Consider the following 26472-nt stretch of genomic DNA (forward strand, 5'->3'; position numbering starts at 1 on the left):
GGCAAGTAATGAATGCCTGAAACGATGACTAGAGTACTTTCAAGAGCTCTAACATTTACATTAGAAGACCACAAAATATTGACCTTCCACAGATACCATTCATCTACAACAAATCAACTGCTGAAGTCGGGTCTCATATAAAGATGTTGAAAAATGGAAAAGCAGCAGGAGTTGATCAAACCACTTCTCAAGCGATCAAGGCAATTACACAGGCTCATGATGTCAGGCTGGTACTCAGAAAGCATACCATCTGCTTGGAAGAAAGCAATAATGAAGAAAGGTGATAACCAGAAACATAAAAACTACCGTGGAATCACTCTCAGAAATTTTTCATTAAGATTCTACAAACAACGCTCGAGGAACATCAAGAATAAATGAATAGGTGCAGAACAGGCAGGTTTCCGGCCAAGTCAAATATGTTGCGACCTAACATTCTCCATCCATAAACTGATGGAAGAACAAATCTACTGTCAATTAAATTAAAAATTAAGAGTAAAATATTTCCACCTTTTCAATAAAAAATCAAGTAATGTGGGTTACATTATGGAAGAAACATTTATTAACTTGTTTCGACCTATTTTTTAAGGTCATCATCAGCGCTACTTTCAGTTTTTTAAGGACTTTCATCTCTTTGAATTACTTTTATTTACCATCCTTTTACATTGTTCACTGCGTGTGCATGGATTGTTTTCTCAGCACTACTACTACCACCATTGATGGTTTGCAGCTTTTAAAACTCCGCATCGTGCGATACGTAATTCTCAAGAATCTTCGTTATCCTTCAACAAAAACTATATGCATTGATGTATGCATTTTTAAACATAATCTGAAACTTCGATCACCTATGAGACCTTACCTGCAATACGTCCAACACATCGCAGCGCAACTATAAGAACTTCATAAGGAGTGATATATACAAACCTCAAAAAAATTCAATGCCCAAATCCTTCTTCTTGAATTCTTCCTTCAACAGCTAAATGCATCAATTTATGCATTTTACGCATTATCTAAAACTTTTACAACAATTCTGACTTTTTTACATTTATAGTGTCAAACCACTGTGTTTTCACGACTTCTTTTACAATTTCTATGAACTATCAGACACATTGTGCAACTCGCAATTTGGCTGATGATGACCTTAAATAATAGGTCAAAACCAGTTAATAAATGTTTCTTCCATAATGTAAACTACATTACTTGATTTTGTATTGAAAAGGTGGAAATATTTTACTCTTAATTTTTAATTTAATTGTAATTGGAGTTCAATACGGACCATTCAAAATGAAATTCATTTCTTTTTTCCTTTTCATCACTTATTTCAGAAAAAACAAGTCAGTAGACCAAAATTCCTTCTTCAAGTCAATTAAGGGTCCCCACCGACACAAACACCGCCATTTTCCTTCCCGACCACCTCACCTTAGTCACCTCCCATCTCCCCCCGCCTTTCCCCACTCAAGTCTCTCAACGCACCTCCCCTTATCCATCTCCTCCCCTCCGCCTCTGTTACTTCCCTTCTGCTTCATGCCGTCCTCACTCTGGTAGTTGCACTCAACCAGTAAGCTCGCTTTACATTGCGCAAGGTGAGTTCTCAATGTTTGTTCCTTTTTTCGCTAGCATCGTTCCTTCACTTTACTTTTTCTGGCGTTAATTCAAACTCTCTTTTCTTCAGGATCATTTTGGTTCCCTTTTGAATTGGGATTACTCCTTTGCACCACAAGAAGATTCAATTTACCTCAAGATACATTCTACAGCTCTGACATCTTTTAACCTCCACTCTGGACTTTTGAACAAAAATTCCCTCTGCGCAAATTTGATCTACATCTTCTAGAACCTAATGGAAACTCCGGACTGATTCAACCAATTTAAATGTGCAACTCCGTCAACTAGAGCGGTTTATTCTATTTGAGATAATAGTTGATACTACTGTTTTTTAAAGATTTTACTGTCACTTTTTAAATAATTTTGTTGCATACTACTGTTCTCATTTATATGTAGATCATTTTCACCCCATTTTTAGGCCATCACTTCATATTTCATTTCACTGCATTAATCTGTTTTAGCAATATAATTTACACTTGTCTTGGCTTGATTTAAAGTTAAAAACTTCATGATTGTTCCGTATTGAATAGAGAAATAAGAAGATGTACAATATTATAGGGAAGGATCCACCTTTCAATACTCCGTAGTAAAAAGTAGTTACAACCTGTTTATTGGGACCGGTTTCAACACATTTCAAGTGTCATCATCAGCGCTAATTGGCGCCTTGGATCCTTCCCTATAATACTGTACATCTTCTTATTGTCTTGGCTTGGCCGATGATGGTTCTAATATTGTAATGTTATTGTAAACATTGCAGGATTGATATGTATTGACAAGGTGGAAATAATTTTTTGTATTATCTTTAAGTGTAAATTCATTTCTCTTAACAAATGAAATGTGGAAAGAGAATGGTAGTCTTCTTCCTCGATTTTAAATTGGCATTCAACAGCATATATTGGCCAGCAGTGAGAAGAGCTCTGGAAGTTGAGCATGTGATACAGAAGGTTATTTTCATCCTTCAGATATCGTACAGTAAGTCATCCAGAAGCGTCAGAATAATAAACTATTTCTCAGAAGAGTTCTTAATTCAAGCAGGTATTCATCAAGTTGGTGATGTCTCTCCATCACTTTTCCAGACAAGACTTCCTAAGACTTCATGGAGCACCTCTGAGGCGTTTCAAGGATCAGCTAAAGCATACTATGAAAAGAATTAACACTCAATCCTGGGATACACTTGCTGAGAATTGTACACTTTGGCACCACACTGTTTCTACATGAGTTACAGTGTTTGAAAAGGAACGACGATGACGTGAAGAGGATAAACGGCAAGCATGGAAGCTCCGTCAGACTCAGCCCCGCCATCTCCCAACCATTCCATGTGATTGGGCTACTAAGTCATACAAAATATATTCACAAAGCAGTGCGAGTGTGAAAATCTAAACTGGTGAAAAATACGTTTACTCTGATTAAGAGTTGCAGCCGACGATGAAGAATTTTCAATAAGGTAATTGATTTCATTATGAGGAAAGTTTTTGAGGGGTAGACAAGCAGTTCAGTATGATGAGCATATCTTTCTGACCAACCTCATGTTTGCTGAAGAACCGAGCCATTTTTGCTGATACTGTTGCTGAAGCTACGTACTTCATGGCATAGCAAGCACTGGCTCTTACAACAGGCAGGGGAAACAGCGGATATATTCTATCCTTCCCTTCACTAACAGGGGGATCCTACATCAAGACTGAATATCTGTCGAGATGGAATGAATGTTGAAGCTGGGGGGCCAAGAAGAGAAAAACAGAGACTGATGAGAAAAGAACCTGCCTGCACTGTAAGGAGTTGTGGAGATTGAACTTGCCCTTTTGTATTCTCATCTTTCTCCTCTTCTCCACTTCCTGTTGCTCTCTCTTTCCACACTGACCTGGCATTTTGTTCAACTTATTATATGTTCCTTTTCATGTTCTTATTTCTATACAACTTGGTTTGACACTTGTTTGTTCCTTTCCAATATTCAAACTAATATTGACAACTTCACACTTACCTCCTTCTTCTCAGGAGGGACAACAGCAGGAGCAGATGCATCCTCCTTCTCTTCCTCTTCAATGACAAACTGACCCTGACGGAAGAGCTCCAATTCCTGCTTCTCTACTTCCGGCTTCAGACGCTTATTCTTGATGAGAATCTTGCGCTTTAGTTGATTAGGAGAAGGCAGGCAAACACCAGGTTCCAGCTACAATAGTAATAAAATTGATCACTGTACATGAAACATTCTATCTTTCATATATTTTAGGTAGAGCAAGAATTGATTTAAATATTGAATTTTTGTTTGTTCATTCATTCGTTTGTTCATTCTGGTTAGGCTTGAAAACTACTGGACTGATTAAGCTGAAATTTGGTAAGAATGGTAGTCTTCTTGAAATCCCAAGTCACACAAGGGATACTTTTGATTTTGATATATTTCTCATATATATATTGGGCCAATCTTAGAAAATACAGTGTGTCTTAAAAGAAAAATTGAAGAAAATTCACACAACTGGTACGAATTTTGGCGCCATTGGGTCTTCTTCAACCTTAGAATATAAAGTCAATAAAACACTAAAAAAGGACAGACTGCTAAGGACAGACTACACTAAGATTCCGACCAACTTACAGGGCTTTCTGGTAGACTTTCCTTCAGCAGCAGATCTCCTAGGATCTCGTCACAGTATTTGGCTAGTTTGTACTGCTGGGCCTTACAGCAGTGGTTCTCAAAGGACAATATCACAGGGTAATCAGAAGTAACAAAGGCAGTGTCCCTGAGGGCAACGATTACATCCTGGAAAGAACAGTCAGCATTAATACTGCATGTATACATACATACATGAATACATTACATACAAATAATGTTAATGGCTTTACGTTAGTGATGGGTCGAACTAGCTCTTTTGAGGGAGCTAGCTCATTCGCTCCCGCTCCTAACTGAGAGTCGTTCAAAAGAGTCGACTCTTGAGAGCGGGAAGGTTGGAGCGAGCCGAGGCAGTCAGAGGCCGCTCTCCGCCTCCAGGTTCGTTCGTTCGTTCGTTCGTTCGTTCATTCGTTCATCCGGTTTAGGGCAGACAGCTCTTCAAGACTTCCGGTCGCTCTTTATGACTTCCGGGAACGAAGGAAGATAGAGCAAATAGTTTACATTTCTCACAACAGATGGTAATACAATGTCCAACGCTACTCTTGAAATAAAACAAATGACAACTAATATATGCACTCCTGGCAACATTGGCAATTAATGTAACGATAAAGCTTTATATACAGTAACGAAAAAATGTATCACAAATATACAGTGTTAATGGATGACATCTAATATTACTTTGCCTAAATTCCATTCTTCTTAAAATTATGTCTTTTAAGACTGAATGCACTGTAATGAGACGTATTTTCGAGATGTTGCCACTACTTACACGTTAATAAATAATTGTTTAAAAATGTAATGTGATGTAAGTTGCTATAGTATATACTAAGGCATGAGTTATTTATTCATGAAAGCCCAAAATAGTGTTACACTGAAGAAAATGGAAATTGCAACACCCAGGAGTGGTGCTACATTGCTGCAATTTAACATGCAGGACGAGTGTTCGGTTGTGATTCGGTGATTACTTTCAAGTCCCTCTGACCGCTAGTTTGGACAACAGTCAAAACAGGATGTGCTCACCACGAGCTGCAATACATTGATGAATTCGTCGAGGCATGGAGTCAATAAGGCCCTGGATTGCTTCCTGAGGAATTGTGGCCCATGCTTGCTGCACTGCACGGGTCAGTTGTTACAGAGTTGTGGGTAGCTGAGGACGGTTGGCCAGTTGTCAACCCATCATGTCCCACATGTGCTCAATAGGACTGAGGTCCGGGTATCTGATGGGCCATTCTAAGGTTGTGATGTCGTGGAGAGCTTCTCTGGAGATGCGTGCAGTGTGAACCCGGGCATTGTCCTGCTGAAACGTCCCATTAGCAATGTTCGCCATCATAGGGACAACCACTGGATTGAGTACCCTATCAGTGTACTGTCGAGCAGTCATAGTGCCCTCAACAAGCACTAATTGTGATTTCACATTAAAGCCAATAGCTCCCCAGACCATAATGGTTGGTGTTGGCGCTGTGTGCCTCTCGACAATAAGATCTGGGCTGCCCCTCCCCCCCCGGTACGTCAGCGCATATGATTCTGGCGATCACTACGGGCAAGACAGAAGTGCGATTCATCACTAAAGACGACCCTATGCCATTCGTCAACCCACATCAATCTTTCTCGACACCAGGCCAGCCTTACACGTCGCTGTTGTGGGGTCAATGGAACACCTTCTGCAGGGACACGGGCTCATAAGCCAGCTGCACGTAGGCGATTACCAACTGTTTGTTGTGTAACGTGGGGTGCCACAGCTGCTCGAATTCACGCTGCTGTTGCATGGGGTTCCATCCGGGCCATCCGAATAATGTGACGATCCTCTCTCACAGTTGTCTGTCGCGCTGGGCCTGTGCCAGGTCTACGAGTGTGGGTACCTTCATTTGACCACTGCTGCCATACACATTGTACCGTACATGCCCGTCGGACAACACGTGCAGCGACAGTCCTTAGCGATAATCCAGCCTCACACAGCCCAATTATCCGAGCCCCCTCAAACGGCGACAGTTGTTGATAGCGTGCTCTTCTCTGTTGTCGAGGCATGTTTGACGGGGAACACTTCACTGCACAAACTGCAAGTCAACTACGCTACACCAGAGTCCGTATACCGGAGATGATTCCTCCGCGACCAATCGCATGAGGAGACCTGTAGCAAAATTTCCAATGGGTCTGAAACTTTGATCGTTTACATACCTACATGGCATTGTACCATATCTTGAAAATCAACACAAACGACCAATGCCTTCATGGTGTTGCAATTTCCATTTTCTTAAGTGTATTTTACATTTTCTAGATCACTCGTGACTTCCGTTTTTATTTGTAGGAATGAAATAGTTCACCTTTCGCACAACAGATGGCAACACAATGTCCAGTTTGGAACGCTACTCTTGGAATAAAACAAATGAACAATTAATACAAGCACTGCTGGCAACATTAGCAATTAATCCAATGATAAATCTTTATATACAGTAACAAAAAAATGTATCACAAATATACAGTGTTAATGGATGACATCTAATATTACTTTGCCTAAGTTCCATTCTTCTTAAATTGATGTCTTTCAAGATTGAACGTACCGTATGGGACGTATGGTCGAGATATTGGCATTACTTCTGTTCGATCCCGGCAGTCTATTAAGACGAGTTTCTATTCCTGTTCACCTAGTTTACATTTCACTCAACAGATGTCATCAGAATATTCTCCTTTGACTGGAGCTACTGAAAGTTTCTCGCTCGCGTTGGATCAGGAGATTCTTTCATTCAATAATGCAGCATAGGAAACATAACTGATTAAATGTGATCTTTAACGAAAATAATGGAAAATGCTATCAGCACAAATGTACATATCACCATGTACATCTCTTAGTACAGTACGCACAGTATTTTTTTTCCCTTTTCTCGCGTACACTCTTCTATTTTTATTTTTTTCAAGAAGGATTACACCGTAGGATACGTATATGTTCAATATATTAGCATGTCGATTACACTACTTCTTCTTCTTTTACCGCTTTTCCCACACTTGTGGGGTCGCGGGTGCGAACTGTTTCGCACATGTGGATTTGGCTCTGTTTTATAATAAATAATAATGTTATTGGCTTTACGTCCCACTAACTACTTTTACGGTTTTCGGAGACGCCGAGGAGCCGGAATTTAACCCAGCAGGAGTTCTTTTACGTGACAGTAAATCTACCGACAAGAGGTTGACGTATTTGAACACCTTCAAATACCACCGGACTGAGCCAGGATCAAACCTGCCAAGTTGGGGTCAGTAGGCCAGCGCCACAACCGTCGGAGCCACTCAGCCCGACTGGCCCTGTTTTACGGCCGGATGCCCTTCCTGACACTAACCTTATGCGGAGGGACGTAATAAATATTGCGTGTTTCTGTGGTGGTTGGTAGTGTGGTGTGTTGTCTGAATATGAAGAGGAGAGTGTTGGGACAAACACAAACACCCGTTCCCGAGCCAGAAGAATTAAAGTATAGATAAGAAATGTGTTTTTCCACCATTCAATACACAATTTATTTTAATATATTAAGCTAGTACCGGTTTCGGCCCTTTAACGGCCATCATCAGCTAGTACATGTTTTGTTTAGCCATTAGACAATACACAAGTTGTTATATTAGGCATCCGGATGTCTAATGGGGGATGGAAATGTATATAATAACATATAATTAAAATATCAGTGGTTAGGGTAAAAAGTTACAAATAGAGTATGAGTATGTAAAACATATTAAAAAACACACAGGCCACAATATACAACATTTAAAAAAGTTTCAACACATTAAAATGGTGCGTATGGGTAGACACTTGTTAAAATCTTCAGTTCATGCTATGTAGATTCCATTCTTCTGTCCTCTGTGCAGTTACTTCTAAGTTATGTTGATTATATTGCGTAAGGTAATCTTCAAGGACATTTTGAAACTAGTGTATGTCTTATTGATGTGGGCCTTTGTCGTGATGAAATTTTGTTGTGTTATATATCCCAACTTGTGATATACTATGGCAGGTTTCAATATAGCAAACAGCAGGTCTCGAGCTTGTATTTAGAAGTGGTCGGTGGTAACACCTCTCTCGTCTATGTTTGTTCTTGTAGTCTGTAAAGATAAAGTGATGTGAGTATGCCGGTAGTGTGTGTATGAAGGAATGCCTAGTGTGTGTATGGATAGAGTACTTACTATGGTTGTTGTGGAGGTCTTGTGCCGATGTGTTTGAAGGCTTGTTGTGTTCTGCTGCGAGTGCGTCTGGGGCTCATATTAGCTGTGGAGGGGAATGTGGGTGGAGGGGAAGAAGGAGTGGCTGTTGGAGAAGTAGGGGCGGGGTCAGGCTTGTGATTCGTTGGTTTGTTAGAGCGTGTGTTTACTATTTTGAGATAATCATTCTTTAATGTCGGAATGGCTTTGTCAAAAATGATGCTGGTTTTTTCATTAATATCATTAATGTTATGATTGGGGTTGGCGTATTGGTCTAAAGAAATGTAGAAATCTTCGGTTATGTTGAGCAGGGGGCCCTTGGAGTTTATATTAAGTATCGTCATGTCGTTATTGATGTTTGTGAAACTATGCTTGGATTCTTCTACATGTTGGCCTATTGATGAGAAATGGTTATGTTTTACTGCATTTATATGTTCATTGTAGCGGATGGTGAAGTTTCTGCCTGTACGTCCTATGTAACTTATGTCACAGTTGTTACATTTGATACTGTAGACACCTGATTGGTTGTATTTATTGTTATTATTGACTGTTTTAGTGTTATGTATAATGTTGGTACTATTGTGTGTGGTTTTGAATACTGTTTTAATGTTGTGCTTCTTGAAAATATTAGTTATAGTATATATGTGGGTGTTGTTGAAGGTAAATAGGGCATAGTCTTTTTTGGGTTTGGCTGTTTTTGCTAATTTAGTTTTAGGTTGTGATTTTATTTTGTTAACCATTTCTTTGCTGTATCCGTTGTGTTTAGCTATGTCGTGGATTAACTTCAATTCATTATTTTGGTCTTCTGTTGTCATTGGGATGTTAAAGGCTCTATAAATCATACTATAATAGGCTGCTCTTTTATGTGTATTGGGATGAATGGAGTCATTTTTTATGGTATTTGAGGTGTGTGTGGGTTTCCTGTAGATCTTGTAAGATAGGTGGTTGTCGTGTCTGGTTATTGTTAAGTCTAGGTAATTTAGTGTACGGTTGTTTTCGGTTTCTTTGGTGAATTTAATTTGGGGATCTAGAGTGTTAAGCTTGTCTAGTATAGTTTGTGCGTCAGTGGATCTATTATCTAACACTACGAAGACATCGTCAACAAATCTGCACCAAAAATGTATGTTATCTATTTCTTTGATTGACGTGTGTTCTAAGTTATCTATATATATTTCTGCTAATATTCCGGAGGCAGGAGACCCCATAGGTAGGCCTTGTTGCTGATAAATGGTATCGTGAAATCTGAAATAGTTATTGTTTATGGCGAATTCAAGTAAGTTTATGAATTCGTTTATTTCTAAGGTGCTCAAGTTGCTATTGTTTTTTAGGTTAGATTCTATTATTTTGATTGTTTGTTTAACAGGAATGTTAGGGTACATATTTATTATGTCAAATGAAGCAAGGGTATGGTGTTGTTCGATCTTTAGCTCTTTGGTTCTATTGCAGAAATCTATTGAGTTTAGTATTGTTTTGTTTGCTAAAAATGTATAGTGCTTTTTTAAAAAAATTTGGATGAATTGCGATAATTTGTAGGTTGGACTGGCTCTATAGTTTATAATAGGTCTCATAGGTACGTCTTCTTTATGTATTTTTGGGTAGGCTTTCGCAGTCGGTAATTGGGGGTTCATTGTTATGAGTTTAGCAGATTCAGTTTCGGTGAGAAGAAAATGTGTGTTTTTAAGTAAAATTTTTAAATTCCTTTGTATGTTGTTGGTTGGATCTCGGCGTTTAATGGAAAAAGTATTATCTTGGAAACATTTTTTAGTCTTTGCTATGTATTCATTTTTATCCATAATGACCGTAGTGTTGCCTTTGTCGGCCTTCGTTACTAGTAGATTGTTTTGTTTTATTTTATTTTTAAGTTTAAGTTCGATCTATTGGTAGTATTCGTGTTTGGGTTATTATTGTGGATGCTATTGATGTATTGCGGAATCTTTCTACTGATTTCGTGTCTTACTTCGTCTCGTATGTCATATGGGATCTTTTGTAAAGCAAGTTCTGTTTCGGTAATGGTAGTTATAATATTCTGGTAGGATGATGCATTACCCCAGTTGTGTTTGGGTCCCCTGTTCAATATATCCGTTTCTACGTCGTCAAATACGGTTTGCGTAAGATTTTTTATAGACGGATGGAATTTATGTTGGGAATTCTTGTTAGGAAGAGAGGGATCTTTGTTTTGGATTATGGTTAGTGACTTTGGTTTACTTTGTTGTTGTTTCAGTGTTTCCAGTTTTTTGTTTAGTGTGTTTTGTTTCTTTATGGCTAAGTCTTCTATTTTTTCTCTGGAAATTCGTTGAAAATAATTCCAATAGCTGTGTGGGAGTTCATGGGATGCTTTCAGGTGTGTTGAGTAAAGTTCATTATTAAGGTGTTGTTTCTTCCGATATAGGAATTTTATTTCTTCTTTTAACCAAATTTCATTAGTCCTGTTTTGTGTTTTGCGTGTCTGAGCAGTTCGTCTGTGTTTATTATTGTATTTCTGGAGAAATTTCGGTGTTAAGTTGTTTGAAAGGCATTCCTTCAAAAAGGCAATGCTTTTGGTTGTGTTCATTAGTTTAATTTTCAAGTTCTGATATTTAAATGCCTTACGTTTTGCCTGGTTGGCTTCCGTATTATTATTTATAAATTTCATTTTCCGTATTGACAGACTCAAAGTATAGATAAGAAATGTGTTTTTCCACCATTCAATACACAATTTATTTTAATATATTAAGCTAGTACCGGTTTCGGCCCTTTAACGGCCATCATCAGCTAGTACATGTTTTGTTTAGCCATTAGACAATACACAAGTTGTTATATTAGGCATCCGGATGTCTAATGGGGGATGGAAATGTATATAATAACATATAATTAAAATATCAGTGGTTAGGGTAAAAAGTTACAAATAGAGTATGAGTATGTAAAACATATTAAAAAACACACAGGCCACAATATACAACATTTAAAAAAGTTTCAACACATTAAAATGGTGCGTATGGGTAGACACTTGTTAAAATCTTCAGTTCATGCTATGTAGATTCCATTCTTCTGTCCTCTGTGCAGTTACTTCTAAGTTATGTTGATTATATTGCGTAAGGTAATCTTCAAGGACATTTTGAAACTAGTGTATGTCTTATTGATGTGGGCCTTTGTCGTGATGAAATTTTGTTGTGTTATATATCCCAACTTGTGATATACTATGGCAGGTTTCAATATAGCAAACAGCAGGTCTCGAGCTTGTATTTAGAAGTGGTCGGTGGTAACAGCTCTCTCGTCTATGTTTGTTCTTGTAGTCTGTAAAGATAAAGTGATGTGAGTATGCCGGTAGTGTGTGTATGAAGGAATGCCTAGTGTGTGTATGGATAGAGTACTTACTATGGTTGTTGTGGAGGTCTTGTGCCGATGTGTTTGAAGGCTTGTTGTGTTCTGCTGCGAGTGCGTCTGGGGCTCATATTAGCTGTGGAGGGGAATGTAGGTGGAGGGGAAGAAGGAGTGGCTGTTGGAGAAGTAGGGGCGGGGTCAGGCTTGTGATTCGTTGGTTTGTTAGAGCGTGTGTTTACTATTTTGAGATAATCATTCTTTAATGTCGGAATGGCTTTGTCAAAAATGATGCTGGTTTTTTCATTAATATCATTAATGTTATGATTGGGGTTGGCGTATTGGTCTAAAGAAATGTAGAAATCTTCGGTTATGTTGAGCAGGGGGCCCTTGGAGTTTATATTAAGTATCGTCATGTCGTTATTGATGTTTGTGAAACTATGCTTGGATTCTTCTACATGTTGGCCTATTGATGAGAAATGGTTATGTTTTACTGCATTTATATGTTCATTGTAGCGGATGGTGAAGTTTCTGCCTGTACGTCCTATGTAACTTATGTCACAGTTGTTACATTTGATACGGTAGACACCTGATTGGTTGTATTTATTGTTATTATTGACTGTTTTAGTGTTATGTATAATGTTGGTACTATTGTGTGTGGTTTTGAATACTGTTTTAATGTTGTGCTTCTTGAAAATATTAGTTATAGTATATATGTGGGTGTTGTTGAAGGTAAATAGGGCATAGTCTTTTTTGGGTTTGGCTGTTTTTGCTAATTTAGTTTTAGGTTGTGATTTTATTTTGTTAACCATTTCTTTGCTGTATCCGTTGTGTTTAGCTATGTCGTGGATTAACTTCAATTCATTATTTTGGTCTTCTGTTGTCATTGGGATGTTAAAGGCTCTATAAATCATACTATAATAGGCTGCTCTTTTATGTGTATTGGGATGAATGGAGTCATTTTTTATGGTATTTGAGGTGTGTGTGGGTTTCCTGTAGATCTTGTAAGATAGGTGGTTGTCGTGTCTGGTTATTGTTAAGTCTAGGTAATTTAGTGTACGGTTGTTTTCGGTTTCTTTGGTGAATTTAATTTGGGGATCTAGAGTGTTAAGCTTGTCTAGTATAGTTTGTGCGTCAGTGGATCTATTATCTAACACTACGAAGACATCGTCAACAAATCTGCACCAAAAATGTATGTTATCTATTTCTTTGATTGACGTGTGTTCTAAGTTATCTATATATATTTCTGCTAATATTCCGGAGGCAGGAGACCCCATAGGTAGGCCTTGTTGCTGATAAATGGTATCGTGAAATCTGAAATAGTTATTGTTTATGGCGAATTCAAGTAAGTTTATGAATTCGTTTATTTCTAAGGTGCTCAAGTTGCTATTGTTTTTTAGGTTAGATTCTATTATTTTGATTGTTTGTTTAACAGGAATGTTAGGGTACATATTTATTATGTCAAATGAAGCAAGGGTATGGTGTTGTTCGATCTTTAGCTCTTTGGTTCTATTGCAGAAATCTATTGAGTTTAGTATTGTTTTGTTTGCTAAAAATGTATAGTGCTTTTTTAAAAAAATTTGGATGAATTGCGATAATTTGTAGGTTGGACTGGCTCTATAGTTTATAATAGGTCTCATAGGTACGTCTTCTTTATGTATTTTTGGGTAGGCTTTCGCAGTCGGTAATTGGGGGTTCATTGTTATGAGTTTAGCAGATTCAGTTTCGGTGAGAAGAAAATGTGTGTTTTTAAGTAAAATTTTTAAATTCCTTTGTATGTTGTTGGTTGGATCTCGGCGTTTAATGGAAAAAGTATTATCTTGGAAACATTTTTTAGTCTTTGCTATGTATTCATTTTTATCCATAATGACCGTAGTGTTGCCTTTGTCGGCCTTCGTTACTAGTAGATTGTTTTGTTTTATTTTATTTTTAAGTTTGTTTAAGTTCGATCTATTGGTAGTATTCGTGTTTGGGTTATTATTGTGGATGCTATTGATGTATTGCGGAATCTTTCTACTGATTTCGTGTCTTACTTCGTCTCGTATGTCATATGGGATCTTTTGTAAAGCAAGTTCTGTTTCGGTAATGGTAGTTATAATATTCTGGTAGGATGATGCATTACCCCAGTTGTGTTTGGGTCCCCTGTTCAATATATCCGTTTCTACGTCGTCAAATACGGTTTGCGTAAGATTTTTTATAGACGGATGGAATTTATGTTGGGAATTCTTGTTAGGAAGAGAGGGATCTTTGTTTTGGATTATGGTTAGTGACTTTGGTTTACTTTGTTGTTGTTTCAGTGTTTCCAGTTTTTTGTTTAGTGTGTTTTGTTTCTTTATGGCTAAGTCTTCTATTTTTTCTCTGGAAATTCGTTGAAAATAATTCCAATAGCTGTGTGGGAGTTCATGGGATGCTTTCAGGTGTGTTGAGTAAAGTTCATTATTAAGGTGTTGTTTCTTCCGATATAGGAATTTTATTTCTTCTTTTAACCAAATTTCATTAGTCCTGTTTTGTGTTTTGCGTGTCTGAGCAGTTCGTCTGTGTTTATTATTGTATTTCTGGAGAAATTTCGGTGTTAAGTTGTTTGAAAGGCATTCCTTCAAAAAGGCAATGCTTTTGGTTGTGTTCATTAGTTTAATTTTCAAGTTCTGATATTTAAATGCCTTACGTTTTGCCTGGTTGGCTTCCGTATTATTATTTATAAATTTCATTTTCCGTATTGACAGACTCAAAGTATAGATAAGAAATGTGTTTTTCCACCATTCAATACACAATTTATTTTAATATATTAAGCTAGTACCGGTTTCGGCCCTTTAACGGCCATCATCAGCTAGTACATGTTTTGTTTAGCCATTAGACAATACACAAGTTGTTATATTAGGCATCCGGATGTCTAATGGGGGATGGAAATGTATATAATAACATATAATTAAAATATCAGTGGTTAGGGTAAAAAGTTACAAATAGAGTATGAGTATGTAAAACATATTAAAAAACACACAGGCCACAATATACAACATTTAAAAAAGTTTCAACACATTAAAATGGTGCGTATGGGTAGACACTTGTTAAAATCTTCAGTTCATGCTATGTAGATTCCATTCTTCTGTCCTCTGTGCAGTTACTTCTAAGTTATGTTGATTATATTGCGTAAGGTAATCTTCAAGGACATTTTGAAACTAGTGTATGTCTTATTGATGTGGGCCTTTGTCGTGATGAAATTTTGTTGTGTTATATATCCCAACTTGTGATATACTATGGCAGGTTTCAATATAGCAAACAGCAGGTCTCGAGCTTGTATTTAGAAGTGGTCGGTGGTAACACCTCTCTCGTCTATGTTTGTTCTTGTAGTCTGTAAAGATAAAGTGATGTGAGTATGCCGGTAGTGTGTGTATGAAGGAATGCCTAGTGTGTGTATGGATAGAGTACTTACTATGGTTGTTGTGGAGGTCTTGTGCCGATGTGTTTGAAGGCTTGTTGTGTTCTGCTGCGAGTGCGTCTGGGGCTCATATTAGCTGTGGAGGGGAATGTAGGTGGAGGGGAAGAAGGAGTGGCTGTTGGAGAAGTAGGGGCGGGGTCAGGCTTGTGATTCGTTGGTTTGTTAGAGCGTGTGTTTACTATTTTGAGATAATCATTCTTTAATGTCGGAATGGCTTTGTCAAAAATGATGCTGGTTTTTTCATTAATATCATTAATGTTATGATTGGGGTTGGCGTATTGGTCTAAAGAAATGTAGAAATCTTCGGTTATGTTGAGCAGGGGGCCCTTGGAGTTTATATTAAGTATCGTCATGTCGTTATTGATGTTTGTGAAACTATGCTTGGATTCTTCTACATGTTGGCCTATTGATGAGAAATGGTTATGTTTTACTGCATTTATATGTTCATTGTAGCGGATGGTGAAGTTTCTGCCTGTACGTCCTATGTAACTTATGTCACAGTTGTTACATTTGATACGGTAGACACCTGATTGGTTGTATTTATTGTTATTATTGACTGTTTTAGTGTTATGTATAATGTTGGTACTATTGTGTGTGGTTTTGAATACTGTTTTAATGTTGTGCTTCTTGAAAATATTAGTTATAGTATATATGTGGGTGTTGTTGAAGGTAAATAGGGCATAGTCTTTTTTGGGTTTGGCTGTTTTTGCTAATTTAGTTTTAGGTTGTGATTTTATTTTGTGAATGATTTTGTTAACCATTTCTTTGCTGTATCCGTTGTGTTTAGCTATGTCGTGGATTAACTTCAATTCATTATTTTGGTCTTCTGTTGTCATTGGGATGTTAAAGGCTCTATAAATCATACTATAATAGGCTGCTCTTTTATGTGTATTGGGATGAATGGAGTCATTTTTTATGGTATTTGAGGTGTGTGTGGGTTTCCTGTAGATCTTGTAAGATAGGTGGTTGTCGTGTCTGGTTATTGTTAAGTCTAGGTAATTTAGTGTACGGTTGTTTTCGGTTTCTTTGGTGAACAACATACAAAGGAATTTAAAAATTTTACTTAAAAACACACATTTTCTTCTCACCGAAACTGAATCTGCTAAACTCATAACAATGAACCCCCAATTACCAACTGCGAAAGCCTACCCAAAAATACATAAAGAAGACGTACCTATGAGACCTATTATAAACTATAGAGCCAGTCCAACCTACAAATTATCGCAATTCATCCAAATTTTTTTTAAAAAGCACTATACATTTTTAGCAAACAAAACAATACTAAACTCAATAGATTTCTGCAATAGAACCAAAGAGCTAAAGATCGAACAACACCATACCCTTGCTTCATTTGACATAATAAATATGTACCCTAACATTCCTGTTAAACAAACAATCAAAATAATAGAATCTAACCTAAAAAACAATAGCAACTTGAGCACCTTAGAAATAAACGAATTCATAAACTTACTTGAATTCGCCATAAACAATAACTATTTCAGATTTCACGATACCATTTATCAGCAACAAGGCCTACCTATGGGGTCTCCTGCCTCCGGAATATTAGCAGAAATATATATAGATAACTTAGAACACACGTCAATCAAAGAAATAGATAACATACATTTTTGGTGCAGATTTGTTGACGATGTCTTCGTAGTGTTAGATAATAGATCCACTGACGCACAAACTATACTAGACAAGCTTAACACTCTAGATCCCCAAATTAAATTCACCAAAGAAACCGAAAACAACCGTACACTAAATTACCTAGACTTAACAATAACCAGACACGACAACCACCTATCTTACAAGATCTACAGGAAACCCACACACACCTCAAATACCATAAAAAATGACTCCATTCATCCCAATACACATAAAAGAGCAGCCTATTATAGTATGATTTATAGAGCCTTTAACATCCCAATGACAACAGAAGACCAAAATAATGAATTGAAGTTAATCCACGACATAGCTAAACACAACGGATACAGCAAAGAAATGGTTAACAAAATAAAATCACAACCTAAAACTAAATTAGCAAAAACAGCCAAACCCAAAAAAGACTATGCCCTATTTACCTTCAACAACACCCACATATATACTATAACTAATATTTTCAAGAAGCACAACATTAAAACAGTATTCAAAACCACACACAATAGTACCAACATTATACATAACACTAAAACAGTCAATAATAACAATAAATACAACCAATCAGGTGTCTACCGTATCAAATGTAACAACTGTGACATAAGTTACATAGGACGTACAGGCAGAAACTTCACCATCCGCTACAATGAACATATAAATGCAGTAAAACATAACCATTTCTCATCAATAGGCCAACATGTAGAAGAATCCAAGCATAGTTTCACAAACATCAATAACGACATGACGATACTTAATATAAACTCCAAGGGCCCCCTGCTCAACATAACCAAAGATTTCTACATTTCTTTAGACCAATACGCCAACCCCAATCATAACATTAATGATATTAATGAAAAAACCAGCATCATTTTTGACAAAGCCATTCCGACATTAAAGAATGATTATCTCAAAATAGTAAACACACGCTCTAACAAACCAACGAATCACAAGCCTGACCCCGCCCCTACTTCTCCAACAGCCACTCCTTCTTCCCCTCCACCTACATTCCCCTCCACAGCTAATATGAGCCCCAGACGCACTCGCAGCAGAACACAACAAGCCTTCAAACACATCGGCACAAGACCTCCACAACAACCATAGTAAGTACTCTATCCATACACACACTAGGCATTCCTTCATACACACACTACCGGCATACTCACATCACTTTATCTTTACAGACTACAAGAACAAACATAGACGAGAGAGGTGTTACCACCGACCACTTCTAAATACAAGCTCGAGACCTGCTGTTTGCTATATTGAAACCTGCCATAGTATATCACAAGTTGGGATATATAACACAACAAAATTTCATCACGACAAAGGCCCACATCAATAAGACATACACTAGTTTCAAAATGTCCTTGAAGATTACCTTACGCAATATAATCAACATAACTTAGAAGTAACTGCACAGAGGACAGAAGAATGGAATCTACATAGCATGAACTGAAGATTTTAACAAGTGTCTACCCATACGCACCATTTTAATGTGTTGAAACTTTTTTAAATGTTGTATATTGTGGCCTGTGTGTTTTTTAATATGTTTTACATACTCATACTCTATTTGTAACTTTTTACCCTAACCACTGATATTTTAATTATATGTTATTATATACATTTCCATCCCCCATTAGACATCCGGATGCCTAATATAACAACTTGTGTATTGTCTAATGGATAAACAAAACATGTACTAGCTGATGATGGCCGTTAAAGGGCCGAAACCGGTACTAGCTTAATATATTAAAATAAATTGTGTATTGAATGGTGGAAAAACACATTTCTTATCTATACTTTGAGTCTGTCAATACGGAAAATGAAATTTATAAATTATAATACGGAAGCCAACCAGGCAAAACGTAAGGCATTTAAATATCAGAACTTGAAAATTAAACTAATGAACACAACCAAAAGCATTGCCTTTTTGAAGGAATGCCTTTCAAACAACTTAACACCGAAATTTCTCCAGAAATACAATAATAAACACAGACGAACTGCTCAGACACGCAAAACACAAAACAGGACTAATGAAATTTGGTTAAAAGAAGAAATAAAATTCCTATATCGGAAGAAACAACACCTTAATAATGAACTTTACTCAACACACCTGAAAGCATCCCATGAACTCCCACACAGCTATTGGAATTATTTTCAACGAATTTCCAGAGAAAAAATAGAAGACTTAGCCATAAAGAAACAAAACACACTAAACAAAAAACTGGAAACACTGAAACAACAACAAAGTAAACCAAAGTCACTAACCATAATCCAAAACAAAGATCCCTCTCTTCCTAACAAGAATTCCCAACATAAATTCCATCCGTCTATAAAAAATCTTACGCAAACCGTATTTGACGACGTAGAAACTGATATATTGAACAGGGGACCCAAACACAACTGGGGTAATGCATCATCCTACCAGAATATTATAACTACCATTACCGAAACAGAACTTGCTTTACAAAAGATCCCATATGACATACGAGACGAAGTAAGACACGAAATCAGTAGAAAGATTCCGCAATACATCAATAGCATCCACAATAATAACCCAAACACGAATACTACCAATAGATCGAACTTAAACAAACTTAAAAATAAAATAAAACAAAACAATCTACTAGTAACGAAGGCCGACAAAGGCAACACTACGGTCATTATGGATAAAAATGAATACATAGCAAAGACTAAAAAATGTTTCCAAGATAATACTTTTTCCATTAAACGCCGAGATCCAACCAACAACATACAAAGGAATTTAAAAATTTTACTTAAAAACACACATTTTCTTCTCACCGAAACTGAATCTGCTAAACTCATAACAATGAACCCCCAATTACCGACTGCGAAAGCCTACCCAAAAATACATAAAGAAGACGTACCTATGAGACCTATTATAAACTATAGAGCCAGTCCAACCTACAAATTATCGCAATTCATCCAAATTTTTTTAAAAAAGCACTATACATTTTTAGCAAACAAAACAATACTAAACTCAATAGATTTCTGCAATAGAACCAAAGAGCTAAAGATCGAACAACACCATACCCTTGCTTCATTTGACATAATAAATATGTACCCTAACATTCCTGTTAAACAAACAATCAAAATAATAGAATCTAACCTAAAAAACAATAGCAACTTGAGCACCTTAGAAATAAACGAATTCATAAACTTACTTGAATTCGCCATAAACAATAACTATTTCAGATTTCACGATACCATTTATCAGCAACAAGGCCTACCTATGGGGTCTCCTGCCTCCGGAATATTAGCAGAAATATATATAGATAACTTAGAACACACGTCAATCAAAGAAATAGATAACATACATTTTTGGTGCAGATTTGTTGACGATGTCTTCGTAGTGTTAGATAATAGATCCACTGACGCACAAACTATACTAGACAAGCTTAACACTCTAGATCCCCAAATTAAATTCACCAAAGAAACCGAAAACAACCGTACACTAAATTACCTAGACTTAACAATAACCAGACACGACAACCACCTATCTTACAAGATCTACAGGAAACCCACACACACCTCAAATACCATAAAAAATGACTCCATTCATCCCAATACACATAAAAGAGCAGCCTATTATAGTATGATTTATAGAGCCTTTAACATCCCAATGACAACAGAAGACCAAAATAATGAATTGAAGTTAATCCACGACATAGCTAAACACAACGGATACAGCAAAGAAATGGTTAACAAAATAAAATCACAACCTAAAACTAAATTAGCAAAAACAGCCAAACCCAAAAAAGACTATGCCCTATTTACCTTCAACAACACCCACATATATACTATAACTAATATTTTCAAGAAGCACAACATTAAAACAGTATTCAAAACCACACACAATAGTACCAACATTATACATAACACTAAAACAGTCAATAATAACAATAAATACAACCAATCAGGTGTCTACCGTATCAAATGTAACAACTGTGACATAAGTTACATAGGACGTACAGGCAGAAACTTCACCATCCGCTACAATGAACATATAAATGCAGTAAAACATAACCATTTCTCATCAATAGGCCAACATGTAGAAGAATCCAAGCATAGTTTCACAAACATCAATAACGACATGACGATACTTAATATAAACTCCAAGGGCCCCCTGCTCAACATAACCGAAGATTTCTACATTTCTTTAGACCAATACGCCAACCCCAATCATAACATTAATGATATTAATGAAAAAACCAGCATCATTTTTGACAAAGCCATTCCGACATTAAAGAATGATTATCTCAAAATAGTAAACACACGCTCTAACAAACCAACGAATCACAAGCCTGACCCCGCCCCTACTTCTCCAACAGCCACTCCTTCTTCCCCTCCACCTACATTCCCCTCCACAGCTAATATGAGCCCCAGACGCACTCGCAGCAGAACACAACAAGCCTTCAAACACATCGGCACAAGACCTCCACAACAACCATAGTAAGTACTCTATCCATACACACACTAGGCATTCCTTCATACACACACTACCGGCATACTCACATCACTTTATCTTTACAGACTACAAGAACAAACATAGACGAGAGAGGTGTTACCACCGACCACTTCTAAATACAAGCTCGAGACCTGCTGTTTGCTATATTGAAACCTGCCATAGTATATCACAAGTTGGGATATATAACACAACAAAAATTTCATCACGACAAAGGCCCACATCAATAAGACATACACTAGTTTCAAAATGTCCTTGAAGATTACCTTACGCAATATAATCAACATAACTTAGAAGTAACTGCACAGAGGACAGAAGAATGGAATCTACATAGCATGAACTGAAGATTTTAACAAGTGTCTACCCATACGCACCATTTTAATGTGTTGAAACTTTTTTAAATGTTGTATATTGTGGCCTGTGTGTTTTTTAATATGTTTTACATACTCATACTCTATTTGTAACTTTTTACCCTAACCACTGATATTTTAATTATATGTTATTATATACATTTCCATCCCCCATTAGACATCCGGATGCCTAATATAACAACTTGTGTATTGTCTAATGGCTAAACAAAACATGTACTAGCTGATGATGGCCGTTAAAGGGCCGAAACCGGTACTAGCTTAATATATTAAAATAAATTGTGTATTGAATGGTGGAAAAACACATTTCTTATCTATACTTTGAGTCTGTCAATACGGAAAATGAAATTTATAAATAATAAAACCAGAAGAATTAATCAGAAGAGATAAAAATCCCCGACTTGTCCGAGAATCGAATCTGGGACCCTCTGCACCGAAGGCCTCAATGCTGACCACCCAGCTACGAAGTATGACTCCTTACACGACTACACGTTAATAAATAATTATTTGAAAATATACTGCGGTATACACTTTGCACGAGTTATTTAGCCTATATTTTAAAGCCAAAACCAGCGTTATTTCCTATTTCCCTTAAATTGATTTAAAACTACGGTTTATCATTTTATCCACTGTGCCGTAAAACCGGATGATTTTGGCAATATGTTGATTCATAACTACGAAACAGGTGAGGATTTGTCAGAGTATTTCTTAATTATTTGAGACAGAATAAAACTATGCCGTTTTTACTTGCTGGGTGGTATATTCAGTATTCTGGATAGTGACTGTTATTCGTGCTTAGTTGAGGATAGTTAACCTGAACTTGGTGTCGTTTATTTGCTCTTAAAACCTACTGGATCTACAGAACATCCTTCATAAATTATGGGCACATACAAGAAGTGAACTGGTAAGTATCGCCCAATAACATGTTGTTTATTTCATTTTATTGTTTCAGCAAGTTGCCAGAAGTATGGCACAAATAACGTACCTAACCGACACACCACAACTACTGCACTCAGTGCACTAACTAACTAAGTGCGGGAAGAGGCTGAACGAAAGCGGCTTCTGTATGTCACGTGATTATCTGAAGCATGGTACTGGCCAGAAATGAACGAGAGTCATTTCGTTCATGAACGATCCACCACTACTTTACGTCACACTAACTATTTTGATGGTTTCCGGAGATGCTGAGGTACCGGAATTTAGTCCCGCAGGTGTACTTTTAAGTGCCAGTAAATCTACCGACACGAGGCTGACGTATATGAGCACCTTCAAATACCACCAGACTGAGCCAGGATAGAACCCGAAACACTCAGCCCTGTACATTACTTCATAATAGACTGCGTTTACTCTGCAAGCCTCTATTAGCAACTACCTCTGTCTCCTTTAGTTCTGCAATTATTTTTAAATTATTAAAAACAGAGTCCAATCATAGTAATCTTTGTCTCTCTTTGCTCTTCTTACCCTCTATGACCAACTCCATTATTCATCTCGGTATCCTGTCCTCCTCCATTTGTCTCGCATGACCCCGCCACCGAAGTCAGTTTATATTCAGAGCTTCAACCACAGAGTTAGTTGTTAATTTAGCATTTACCTCCTCATCCTTAATAACCTCCTCCTTGTACCAGCATTCATCTTTGCAACCTTCATATCAGTTACTTCTAACTTATGAATAAGATATCCTGAGTCCACCACACATTCACTCCCATACAGCAAAGTAAAGAACTTTGTCCAAAAACCCACTTCTTTCTTACAGAACACTGCATTAGCCTTACTACACCATAATTCTATTTCACCTACTATACATCCTCCTCCTTCCTGGGCATTTTCCAATTTTATTGGAGTTGGCACCATATGTGGATTCGGTCCAGTTTTATAGCTGGATGCCCTTCCTGATGCCAACTATGTGCATGGGTGCAATCACTATTAGGTGCTTCTGTGATGGTTGCTAGTGTGTGCACATCAAGAGAAGTGTAATAACCCACTGGACTCACTTGACGCAAGCAATGGCCAGGCCTTCAACTCAAATGACAAGACATGCCGAGTCATATGTACTAGCTTATATTTTGATCACCCCTGCAAATTTCTATGAATAGAACAGGATTGTGGCTGGTTTGCAGCTCTCCTTCTAACAACTTGTACCATAATGTATTGCCCAATTGTAGCCACTGAAAGTACAAACATTTCATCAGGTGTCAGTCAGTCTCCTAGCCATGGCTCCGGGTGTAGTAATGGCCAGTGACAGCAGTACTATTGCCGAGTTAATTGGAAGTGTTTTAGGCAGTGATTCCGATTATGATAATACTGAAGATATTTTGTGTGATAATATTTGCTTTACGTCCCACTAACTACTTATAAGATTTTTCGAGAGGCCGACGAGCCGGAATATAGTACCTCAGGAGTTTCCTTTTTTTTCCCCCCTAGTGGCTTCACATCGCACCAACACAAATAGATCTTATGGCAACGATAGGATGGGAAAGACCCAGGAGTTGAAATGAAGCGGTCGTGGCCTTAATTAAGGTACAGCCCCAGCATTTGCCTGGTGTGAAAATGGGAAACCACGGAAAACCATATTCAGGGCTGCCGACAGGGGGATTCGAACTCGCTATCTCCCGGATGCAAGCTCACAGCTGCGCACCCCTAACCGCACGGCCAACTCACCCGGTCCCAATTATATTGCAGCAAAGATAAATGTACTGAGACTCCAAAAAGTGAGAAGTGACTCTACATATACCCACATGTTTCGAGATTTACCACACAAAATCTTTGTTCTGACATCATTGTTGGCAAGTACAATATTATTCTGAATGCTTCACTGAAATAAATATTGTGCATAAAAATTCTGGTTGCTGTTCATGTATGGGATTTATATCAGAGCGGTGCACAGTAGTTCTGATCGGGCAGCTTACTCGTGCTGAGGTGATTTAAAATCTGATTTCTAAGCGAAATTGCAGGACCATTAAATCTGAAGTGATTGGGTTAAGACAAACTCAAACGCCCAGTCCCCGAACCAGATGAATTAACCATTGTGGCTTAAAATCACCAGCCTGATCGGAAATCAAATCCGACCCTATTAACTAAAGGCCACTATATTCATTATTCAAACAGTGAAAAAATGTAAAAAATAGATGTTAACATAAAATTCAAGAATAATGCAATGAAATAGATGAGATATGGAAAAGCTGTACAAGAAGTATTACAGATATGTCCTGTAAGAACAATGCTAGTAGTTCTAATGTTGCACTAACTCAGAAAGGTATTTAGTGTTGATGGGACAGATAAAGGCCAGGGTCTGCGAAGGAAGTGGCCGTGGCCTTAATTAAAGTACAGTGTGAAAACAAGAAACCATTAAAAACCATTTGCAGGGCTGGAGTTCAAACACCAAGCAACTTTACAACTACATGGCCCATATTGCACAGCCAACTCGCTCGGTGCTGAAAGTGTGGATGGAAATAACTGTCATGATTCTGTATTCAGTGAAATCTGAGGTCAGCAAGAGGAATGCCAAGTGAGAGGACACAGGGGAACAGAAACTACTTTGACAGGAGGAAGTGGCGAGCACTTGTACACCACAGCCGGGAAACTGGAGCTGGAAAATGATGATGATGATCCTCTATTCACAGCTATTGTTAATAACTGACTGAATATACTAACAGGAGTCAAGTTACAACATTCAGTTGTGACGATTGGAGAAAGTGAATGAGAATAACACTCTTTCCTTCATGACTGAACCAGTACGAGTTTTCAGCTTGTAAATGTAACTATCACAATCTTTTTTAATTCTCACCATATACTCAAGTATTCACTAGCAGAATGGTACAGGTCCACATGTGATATACCTACCTTAAAAAGGATGTCTGTGCACATTGCCTTGCCGTGAGTAATGATGGGTTCCTCATCGTCTTTGGTTCCATCCCAGCAATCCAGTTCCACACACCTGAGAAGATCATTATTTCAAAATTAAAGAAAACATATCTTGGACTTAGATTTTACAAAGTTTATAAAACAGAATAATCAGGCAGTAAGAAGCTAATTTCGATGAAGTGCAGAAGTTTTACATCCAAGAAAATGTACAGAAAATGAAATTAGTGCCAAAGACTAGCAACACAGAAAAGGAACCGAATGGGTCAGTGTAAGAAATTGGAAGGAGCAAACAAGTGTCAAATAAAGAAATATATAGAAAGATAGGAATATGAATACACCACAGAATAAACCCAATGACACATCATTGAGGGAAGAGTAGAAAAGGAGACTAGGACAAACATGAAAACACAGAAAATGAGGACAATTTTCAAGATGATGGGCTCTCGTCATCAATTCCTGTTCGTCTACATCCACTTTTCCATTTGTGTTTCTCCTATGTTTCCAGTCTTTTACCACTGGTTTTCATGTTTGTCTCTTCCCTTTTTCTGTGTTTATCTGGCTTTCTTCTTAACCTACATTCCCACATAAAAGACTGAAGATCTACCACTGTGGCCCCTCAATGGGAGCTGATGCATGCCTGATGAAGCTGAGAAAAGCAGAAATGTGCTTATCAGGGTCTCTGAAAACATGGAAGTACGGATGAGGAAAGGGCTCGTCTACGTCAAGACAGCATGGTATGAAGATGCTGAGATTATCCCTGTCCTTTCGTGTTTTGACCTTTGTTCTTGTCTCGTCTCTTTGTTGCTCCCACTTTGCACAATTAGTTCTATTTGTGCTTACTGTAATATATGCTCCTATCTTTCTATATAAGGTAGGGGGTCCATATTTTGACCCCTTAGCAGATATGGACTTGTAGAAATTCAGGAATATTATGGACAAGGCCAGAAATTGGTATGAATATTACTGTATATATTCTCGACTTACGGGCAAG

At 37.5% G+C, this 26472-nt stretch overlaps 1 protein-coding gene across 1 annotated transcript in view; it reads right to left on the reverse strand.

Moving 5' to 3' along the window:
* Positions 1–26472, reverse strand: part of norpA (no receptor potential A) — a 159946-nt gene that overhangs the window by 53106 nt on the left and 80368 nt on the right. Inside the window, exons 9-11 of the mRNA XM_067155832.2 lie at positions 25461–25554; positions 4187–4351; positions 3578–3766 (exon numbers count right to left, since the gene is read on the reverse strand). Of these exons, the coding sequence (XP_067011933.2) occupies positions 3578–3766; positions 4187–4351; positions 25461–25554 (448 nt within the window). The remainder of the gene's footprint in view (positions 1–3577; positions 3767–4186; positions 4352–25460; positions 25555–26472) is intronic.

The sequence above is a fragment of the Anabrus simplex genome, chromosome 11, assembly GCF_040414725.1.
Source record: "Anabrus simplex isolate iqAnaSimp1 chromosome 11, ASM4041472v1, whole genome shotgun sequence".
In the NCBI taxonomy this organism is placed as follows: Eukaryota; Metazoa; Arthropoda; class Insecta; order Orthoptera; family Tettigoniidae; genus Anabrus; species Anabrus simplex.